This window comes from Condylura cristata, unplaced genomic scaffold, assembly GCF_000260355.1.
Source record: "Condylura cristata isolate star-nosed mole 26May11 unplaced genomic scaffold, ConCri1.0 scaffold00008, whole genome shotgun sequence".
NCBI lineage: Eukaryota > Metazoa > Chordata > Mammalia > Eulipotyphla > Talpidae > Condylura > Condylura cristata.
This window is the reverse complement of record NW_004567109.1, coordinates 11569214-11578561: the sequence shown is the minus strand read 5'-3', so window position 1 is coordinate 11578561 and position 9348 is coordinate 11569214. Positions and strand designations below refer to the sequence as shown.

At 41.5% G+C, this 9348-nt stretch overlaps 1 protein-coding gene across 1 annotated transcript; it reads left to right on the top strand.

Moving 5' to 3' along the window:
- Positions 1–4169, top strand: RSRP1 (arginine/serine-rich protein 1). Its single transcript, XM_004678628.2, has 5 exons — positions 1–263; positions 460–1000; positions 1787–1914; positions 3258–3335; positions 3726–4169. The coding sequence occupies exons 2-5, from the start codon at positions 496–498 to the stop codon at positions 3843–3845; spliced, it is 831 nt and encodes a 276-aa protein (XP_004678685.1). The 5' UTR covers positions 1–263; positions 460–495; the 3' UTR covers positions 3846–4169.
- The last annotated feature ends 5179 nt before the right edge of the window (positions 4170–9348 follow it).

The following is a 9348-nucleotide window of genomic DNA, read 5'->3' as shown; positions in this document are numbered from 1 at the left end:
GGGAAAGCACGGAAGGCGGCGGTTGGACAAGAGGAAGGCCACGCCCATCGCGCCAACGTCTCTGCGCATGCTCAGAGCTGTGGTTTCTGGTACTTTAGTCGCGCCTGCGGACTTCCAGCTCAGTTCGCTTCCGGACGTCGGGTTTGGAGGTCGTGGGTCGTCGTGTCGCCCTTTCCCACGGACTGACGCTTTTCCTCAGCTTCGAGGGCAAGGCGTCCATCGGCCGTTTCTCACCGTCTTGAGTGAGGCATCGGCGACTGGTGGTAAGCTTCCCGTTGAGTGGCAGGTCCCACAGGTCGCTGTGGGTGGCGGCGAGGCCCGGGCCCCGCGGGCGGAGCTCCGGCCTTTGGCGTCGCCCTGCCTGGCGTTCTAGAGGCGCGACGGGTTTCTCCTGGGCCCGCCCGCGCCGCGAGACTTAACTTCCGGAACTTCTCTGACCTCCGTCCCTGTTTGTCTTAGAACCAAGGTTTGGGGAAGCTGACGGCGCAGGCCGAGATGCCCAACTACGTGAACGACATGTGGCCCGGCTCGCCGCAGAAGGACTCCCCGTCGACGGCCCGCTCGGGCAGATCCAGCCGCCTGTCCTCGGCGTCCAGGACCTCTCGCTCGGGCTCCAGCGGCTGCGGGTGCCGGTCGCCGTCCGGGAGCCGGAACGCGCCTCGCAGAAGAAGCGGGTCTCATTCCAGAGGCCGTCCCCGGAGACCGCACCGGCACAGCTCGCGCTCCGCCTCGCGCAGCGGGTCGCGGTCGCGCAGCCGCCGCAGCCGGCGGAGAGCCCGCGGCGCCTCCCGGAGACCTTACCTGTCCCCTCCTCGGCGCTGCTCCCGCAGCAGGTCCCGCTCCCGGGGACGGTCGCCTTCCCGAAGGGCCGGCAGCATCCCGCGGGGGCGGCGTTACTACGGCTTCGGGCGCACGGTGTACCCTGAGGAACAGAGAAGTTGGAGGGCGAGATCCAGGACGAGGTCACGGAGCCGAACCCCCTTTCGTTTGAGTGAGAAAGGTGAGTGGTTGGTGCTTAAACGCGAGTCCCTTTTGCACCTTTTTGTTTGTGGTGGTCGTGTGAGCAGGTTAGGAAGGTGCTATGTAGTGTATTTCCTTTGCTGCCTGCAATCTTAATAGTTTTTTTGGGGGTGGGGGGAGAGGAAGAAGGTGGATATTAGCTGCTTAACAGTTATAAACTGGACTGCAGTTGGCACCCAGGTTTTAGGACATCCTTCTTGGGATAAAGGTGGCTTGGGGTGGAGACTCCCATTCCTTCTCCATCTCTCCCACGCCCCCACTGGCAGTTAGTGGAACCTTTTAAATGTTGGTGACTTAGTTATCTACCCTAAGATTTTTTATCCACCCTAAACTTCTGCTGACTAACAGTTGAATGGTAAATAATTATCAGTATATGTCTGCATTACTGAACAGGTCGCATTTTCTACAATCCTGGATGGGATCATGGAATAGATAAAAGTGTGTTAGGTTAGAATGTGTATTATAAAAAAGCCTTGATTGTAATATGTATTTGAAGAGAAGGCAAAAAAAAAAAAAAGTAATTCAGAATTCTCTGCCTGACTAAGGGAAACTGAGATGAGAACTAATCATCATTATTTAGGGGTGCTTATTTTTCTCAGCAAGAAAATGAGGTATAGCATTTTGTTTATGAGTAAAGTATTCTACTTGTGAAAATACATGGTGCAAAAATATATACATATGGTGCAATTCCAAATGAAACAACCTTTGATTTGAGTTCTTGGGGAAGTACTGTAAGATTAATGGATGTCTTATGTTTCTTTTATAGATCGTTTGGAGCTGTTAGAAATAGCAAAAGCCAACGTAACAAAAGTCTTAGGAACATCCAACTTTGAATTACCACCTAGTCTAAGAACTGTATCTGGAACATCTGTATCAAATGATGCAAAGTTTGAGGTAAGTATCTTAGGTTTATCCAAAATCTTAAGAAAGCTGCTGCCAGAAAGAGCTAATTAGCTTTTTTTGTTTGTTAGTTGAATCTTGGAAAGGGTACCTAAATTTGTTAAAACACCAGATAGGATTGTAATAGATAGTCTTCTAGAAATGGGCGATAGTGAACTTCTATTTTCAATTGACAAGGTATTAATCACTTTCATAATTTTAGCTGATACTTTGATCGTTTTTATGTAGTTAATCAATTTTCTGTAGTCTTTACAGAGTATCTGTTGCTTTCACTTGCAGCAATTATCTTCCCACAAATTCTGTAGCTAGCATACAGTATAGTTTATCTGCTTTATTTCTATCTTATAGAAATCATGAATGGGGCCTCCAAACATTGATGAAGAAATTCTGTTGGTAATTGATCCATGGCAAAAGCATTAGAGGTTTAACTAATTAGAAGTTTATGTTCACACACTGAAAGTAGTTTCTTGTTTGGTAGATCCCATGTGCATGCTAGAATTTGGGGTAGGGACTATTTGGATAAAATGCCAAAGACAATTTCTAAATTAAACAAAAGTACACTTAAGTAATGGTGGGGCATCAACGATGAAGATGTCCCTTTTATAATACATGCAATATATTCCAGATGTTTTGAGAGATTACAGAAGAAGAGGCCTGCTTCACTTGGCAGATAAGTTTATTACGATTCTCCAGAAATGTGCAGGATGTACATTGCCAAATTGCATTTTTTGCAAATTTGCTCTATTTAAGTTAATAAGTGCACTTCAAAGCTTAAAATCCATCCCTTTACACAAGGGACTATGGTAATGGATTCCTGGGTGTTATGGTGGTGGGAGACCTACTACAGACTACACCTGAGGGGAGAGAGAAGTATTGTGCAAAAATGAACAACAGTGTAAGAAAATAAATTTAGCAGAATTCCTAAAAATAAAGATTGACTTATTTAGGAATTGATAGAATCAGTTGGCAGGAAAGATAATGCCACTTAGATGAACCTATCTTTCAGACCTAGATGTAGGCTTACCTTGAGTATTAGGAAACAAATGGAATTTGTCACTTGGATAATTGGGTCCCCTGTAAGTAAATGTCTTACTTTGAAAGTAGGTTAATTTTTTTACGACTTTGAAAAGTTACTTTAATTTGCAGCAAGGGGATAAAATACTCTGTTTTAGGGGGAAAGTGTCTTAAGCTTATTAAATCAATTTTGTTACTAAGAAAATTCAACTCGTTTAGGTTGTATGTTAAGTCCAACTTGTTTTGTCTCTGCAAGGGGCTGCTTTTTATACAGTATTACAAGCCAAGGGTGTGTATTATTAAAAATACTTTCATCTGTTTAGATGTCAGAAAAGCTAACAGAAGATGGAACTGAAAATTCAGATGAAAAGTCTAACCAGCAAAAAAGCGTTGCTTCAAATGTAAGTATACCTAATCTTTTTTAAAGTCAATACTGTAATGGTTCTCTTTACATATCCAATATCTTCATTCTCTGTTTCATTATTTGCTTATGAAAAATTAAAAGCCATCTTACAATCTCTTAATCAGAGTATTTTAAAGTCTTTTAGGAGCTTAAAAACAATCACTCTAGACTTACTAGACACCCCATTATATAAGCCACGCATTTGATTTTTTTCAAGTTTCTTGATTTTCTAGTTTACTTGACTCTTGCTATAAATGGGATCTATAGTTTATTTGGTTGATGTGTCTGAAGTTTTGATCATAAATAACAATGTAGTTTTGTGGAAAGCAAATATTTAAAATTATGTACTATGTGTTTTGGAAGCTGACTTGAATTTGTTATTTTACAGAATTCTTCAGCAAAGCCAGTGCTTCAGAAAGCAGCTAAAACTTCTGCTGTAGAGACCTCTTCAGGATTCCCAAAAATTGATTTAAAAAAGAGTCCATATGAACTGTGGATACCTATTTAAAGGAAAATATGGCCATGGTTGCCTAAAATGCACTTTACTACAAGTTTGTTTCTAGCATTATTGTATCCTTTGGGCCATTTATTGGTAATTGTTGCAGTTAAAAAACCAACACAAAAAGATGTCGATGCTTAATATTTTAAGATTAACATTTTAGATCTCTTGCAGATAAAAGATAGCACAAATGGACCAGAAGTTACATTACAGGTGGGAATCTTATATATGTATTTGTAAATGTTTTGTATAATAAGATTGGTCATTTAGAAATGAATTTGTAGGACACAGTAATTAAACTGTTTTGTATATATTTGTTAATAAAGTTATTTTATTTTAGTCCATTTTTATATTTATATTATATAATGGGTATTTTAGTGAATAACGGTATCTGTCTTCACTAAAGCTTTGGAAAGCTTTACACCACTTTTAGATTCTTTCTGCAAGTGTTACTTGACTTAAAAGATGAAATGTCTCAATTGAATGTTAGATATTGATTAATGAAATTTTGTGCCTATGCTAGGTCATAGCGAGGCACATACCTTGCCTAGAATATAGGCAAGAAAAAGTAATACAAATTTTAGACTAAAAACATTTCATTTTAGTGATTTTTGTACAGTTCATTTTAAGTGGTCTATTTCTACTTTCTCTTGCCATCATTTTGCTTTCTTACTGTTAGAAAGCAGGAAGGAATAACAAGTTAGTATCCAGCCGGATATTATACGCAAAATGGAAAAAAATCTATAGATACAGAATAGATAAGCAGGCTGAAAACCTAGGTAGTAATTGACCGTAAGGCCCTCCCTGGTGGTGCAACAGGTTAAAGTACCACATTATGAAGCTCTATGAAGCCACTGCAGCATGAGTTCAACCTCCAGCCAGGGAGCTGACCCTCATGGCACGGCAGACCTCTTCTGACCTGCCTGCTGCCCTCAGCATTGTCAATCTGCCTGTTCTGCTCCCCACTCTGTCTCTGGTGAATTGTCTCACCTACACCTCTGTCCTGTACCCCAGTTCTGTAAGCATAAATAAATAAATCTTAAAAAAAAATTGACTTTAAAAAGGGATAAAGATCCTCAAGTAGATCCTAATTGCTATTAACTAAAACTGCTGTTCACTATTTTAGCTGTATTTTGTAGTAAGACAGCTGCAAGCAAGCTGGTTACTAAGATTTCAGTTCTCACTAATGCTAATAGCCATGTGTGTACTGTATCCCTGTGTGGCTAGTTCCTATCTTGTTGGGAAGTATAAGTAATACTTTCCTGCTGTAGAGTACCGTATTGAATGAACTGCTTTAAGCAATTTTAAAAGATTTATTTATGCATACAAGAGCTGGGGTACAGGGCAGAGTGCCATGGCTGTGAAAGGATTCACCAGAGACAGATTGGGGAGCAGAACAGGCAGATTGAAGTACATTGCTGAGGGGAGCAGCGGGTGACACAAGCAGTCTGCTGCAACATGTGGGTCAACTCCCTGGCTGGGGATCAAACTGGTGCTTCAGAGAGTGGTACTGAGAGTTTCATAATGCCACTTAACCCCTTGTGCCACCAAGGAGGCCCTGCTTTAAACAATTTTTGAGCCTACCAAAAACTTAATATGCAGTGACTTTGTTATGGATATTCTTGCCCTTCAAGCCAGCAGCATGTGGTTTGAACAAGGGTTTCTGGAAGAAAGGATCACTGCTCTGGGTAAATATGCCCATTTCATATCTCGATTAAGAATGAAGTAGTCAGAGGGTAATAAAAGCTTTTAAAAGAGTAAAAATATTTATATACAAGGTTCATTTTTATTCTAAGAAGACAATGCTTTTTAGACTTTCTGGTTACAGTGAAATTCGGGAATTCATCAGGATTGGTCTTGTAAGATTTGGAAATAATAGCCTGTACACACCCTCTTGATATTGTAAATTGGTATTCTTTTAAGCAAAGTTTCAGACTAAAAGAAATGAAGATAACTAGAATCGTATCAGAGGTCTAAGATTTCATTCAAATACTTGCATTTAACAGCTTATTGGATAGGTCATGTGACCTTCAATCAAACCCCTTTCCTGTGTGATTCGATTAATTCTGTGGCACTTCTGAGATTGGCTTTCTACAGTGATCTTTTTAGACATCATGCTTAGCTTAAGCATATTCATGTGTTTGAGACTTAATTTCCTCTTTCATTCCTTAGTCTGCTCATTTTCTTTTTAATCACCCTATCAGTCTCTAACTTTTGGTTGGTTCCTGCCAAGACTGCCATGTTTAGTCTCTCTTAGCTTTGTAACAGAATGGCTGATTATGTGTACTCACCCCTAGATTGAATGTTAAAAGTCAGTGAGATGGAGTTGCTTCAAGCATAACCTCCTTGGTGGCACAAGGGGTTAAGTATCAGCACTATAAAGCTATTGGCACCCTCTGCAGCACCACTTTGATTCCAGCCAGGGAGCTGACCCACATGGTACAGATCTCTCCTTTCTTACCCACTGTTCCCCTCAGCAAGATGTAGTGAGAAATTCCTCCATTTTAAAAAATGGTGACTACAAGATGCCATAGAGGATAAGTCTACCTTGTGTGCTTGCTCCATGGGTGTGGGACAGGCAGGCACCTATAATTGTGACCACTTATAGGGAGAAGGTGTTAGGGTGAATTTCCACTGTCACCTACCTACCACATTTTGCAGGAACAGGACTTACGAAGCTCCTACCTTCAACTGTTTCAAATAGAATGTTGGACAAATTTCTGGGTAACGATTTACTTTAAACACAGATACACGACAGATTTTTTTTTTTTTAAAGTGAATAATATTTGCATGAAGACAGAGCACTTGAGAAATTATAAAAGGAAAGTCCTGGTTTACAGTTCTGAAGATTAGCTGTTTCCAAGTTCTGTTTTAATTTCAACTATATTTTTCCAGAGAACTTTTTTCTGCCTTGTTGAATTTGGTATTCCTTCATTGGGCAATATCTGCATCATCATGAGCTTTTCTGGCTATGTTTGTCTTGACCTTAAATTCTATAGTGACAAATAGAATTCTCTTTTGGTCATAGGCATTAGGACTGGAAGCAGTATCTTTAGAAAAGCATTCTACAAAGAAACATGTTCAATAAGCTTTTTTGAATTTAATAAATCAGCACTACCATCAGATGATACACTCTGAAGTTTGGGAGATAGCCCAGGTTTATGTTGAAATAAAAGGGCAGTGATTCATCATAGTACTTTGCAATAGAATATATATATACACTTATATATATTTCTATTGCTTCTATCAAATAATCACTGTCCAAAAGTGGTGAATGGAATCCTTATTAGTTGAGGTTTTCCTTAATTTCTCTAGTTGCTTCACTTAAAGATCAATAATTTTTTTCATTAGTTGCAAATTAAATCAGTACTGAAACTTTGGGCTGCATTGTATTTCTGCTTTGCAAGACGGAGCACCCTATCCGTTTCCTCTCTAAAGCATGTGTATTCAATGGAGAAGACTTAGATGTTGGGTAGAACTCTCCACTAAAAAAGATCAAGGTGTTAACACTATAAAGATCTCACACCTTCAGACTGGGAAATGGTTTTAGTGGTCACAAAAAGATAACATTTGGGGTCATACTTAGATTTCAAAGACATAGAATTCAGACTTAAAAAATGAACTTCAGAAATCATTTACTAGAATGTCCTGATTAACATGAGTTATTTGACAAATGAGTCAAATACAAATCACAATGCATTTAATCCAATCACATTCATGTAGTGAGATCTTGAAAGAAAACTTGCTCTGTTCACAATACACAGCTCTTCACTTGGCTACAATGTGGCTATCCACAACTTCAATCTTAAACACATCATCAGTCTTACATAATAGGGAAGGGGGTTGCAGTTCAGAGATGCTCTATTTAAAGGCACAGGAATAATCATGATAATAGCTAACATACACAGTGCTTATTATGTGTCAAATGTTAAGGGCACTATAGGAATTCATTTATTCCTTACAAAAGCCCTGAGAGGTAAGTAATATTACCTGCCCAATGACATCTGTGGTGAAGAGGGTCTGAGATGGGACTAGCTTGGCTCTTTCCTCAGGTCTGAGATGGCACTAGCTTGGCTCTTTCCTCAGACTGCCTGATTCCCTGCTGGTCCTCACAGTCTGGGTCGGGTTCTCACTTCGCATCACACCAGTTTCAGCGACTGCGCCTCCTTTTCTCCCTGCATCGCCTCCAAGTTTAGGCTGAATAACCTTTATCAACAAACGTCCTACTGTCTGCCCAACTTCTGGACAGAACCTGCCACCCACCACCTGCCAGTGCTCATCTAGCACTTCTGGCCACAACCAACAACTCCCATTCTGGCTTCCCAGACCAGCAGCTGCAGGATCCGTTCCAAAATCTGCCCCTCAACCCTAGGCAGTATCTGGGCCAGACAAGTACTCCTTGAGTGATGCCTCCTAGGCTGTAGGAATACTCAACAGAATTAAGTTTTGAAGAATATCCTGGACTGAAATAGTGCTGTGAAGCAACTCAGAGTTATTCAGAGCAAATCAAGGATTTAAACCCAAGGAGACCGCATCAGATTTGAGTGCTGCATCTGCTCTGTAGATGTCTCATTTGCAGGTGAGCCACGCGAACAGGAATTCTCCTAGAGCAGAGATGAAGACGTGGTTATAGTCTGGTCCATGAAAAAGGAGGAATGTTATTTATGATATCAAGGGTGACCTCTCATTCTGCAGTCAGATGTTACCGGTTTGTGGGAATAGCACAAGAACAGGGATCTATCGAGATACTTGATATCCTAGTCAGGGTGTGTTTTCACAGGCGTAAAGGCATATCCTTCCTTCAGCAACTCGACATGACGGGAGAAGGTGGCTTTGGTGTGTGACTTGGCTACATGGAACTTTCACAGTAAAATTGGTTATTTTTTCTTTCTGTTGGCTGACTCCAAGCTCCTGCAGTTGTTGCAATCTTTTCCTCAGAATGGACACATCAGATTCTGTATTTCTCTTCGTTACCGCTTTAATTTTATCTCTACATTATATACATGTACATATATATGTAGATTACTTTTAATTTCTACTCCTAACAAGTGGTAGGTAGTACAGAAAGGATCATTTGATCCGTAGGGCACAGAAGGAGGGGCCTGTTCCCTGCAGGTCACAACGTGGAAAGGGCGGGGGTGGGGGAGATGCAAAATGGACAGACAAGAAAATCGTCTACTATTGAAGTGAATGCAGATGGTGACAGCAGCAAAGGCCAACGCGAGACTAGAGAATCAGGGGAGACCTGCCTCGGAGGAGGTGACACGGAAGCCCTTGCCGCTCATATAGGGATCTCCCCAGCTGAGGTCACTTTTCTACCAGGCTTTGGCTCAGACACCCCTTCCCGACGCCCACCCCAGACCCCCCCTCCCTGCCAGGCCCTTCCGCCCTTCCGCGGAAGCCCTACCCAATCGAAAACATCTGTCCGCCTAAACGGATAGCGATTGGTCCCAAGCGCCAGGGCCGTCCGGAAGGGGCGGGGCTTACAGTTATTACTGCATCAGCAGGACCG

Coding starts and splice junctions, on each gene's coding strand:
- RSRP1 (XM_004678628.2), top strand. CDS start 496: ATGCCCAACTACGTGAACGACATGTGGCCCGGCTCGCCGCAGAAGGAC. Junction 1,915..3,257: donor CAAATGATGCAAAGTTTGAG/GTAAGTATCTTA, acceptor TCATCTGTTTAG/ATGTCAGAAAAGCTAACAGA. Junction 3,336..3,725: donor AAAAAAGCGTTGCTTCAAAT/GTAAGTATACCT, acceptor GTTATTTTACAG/AATTCTTCAGCAAAGCCAGT.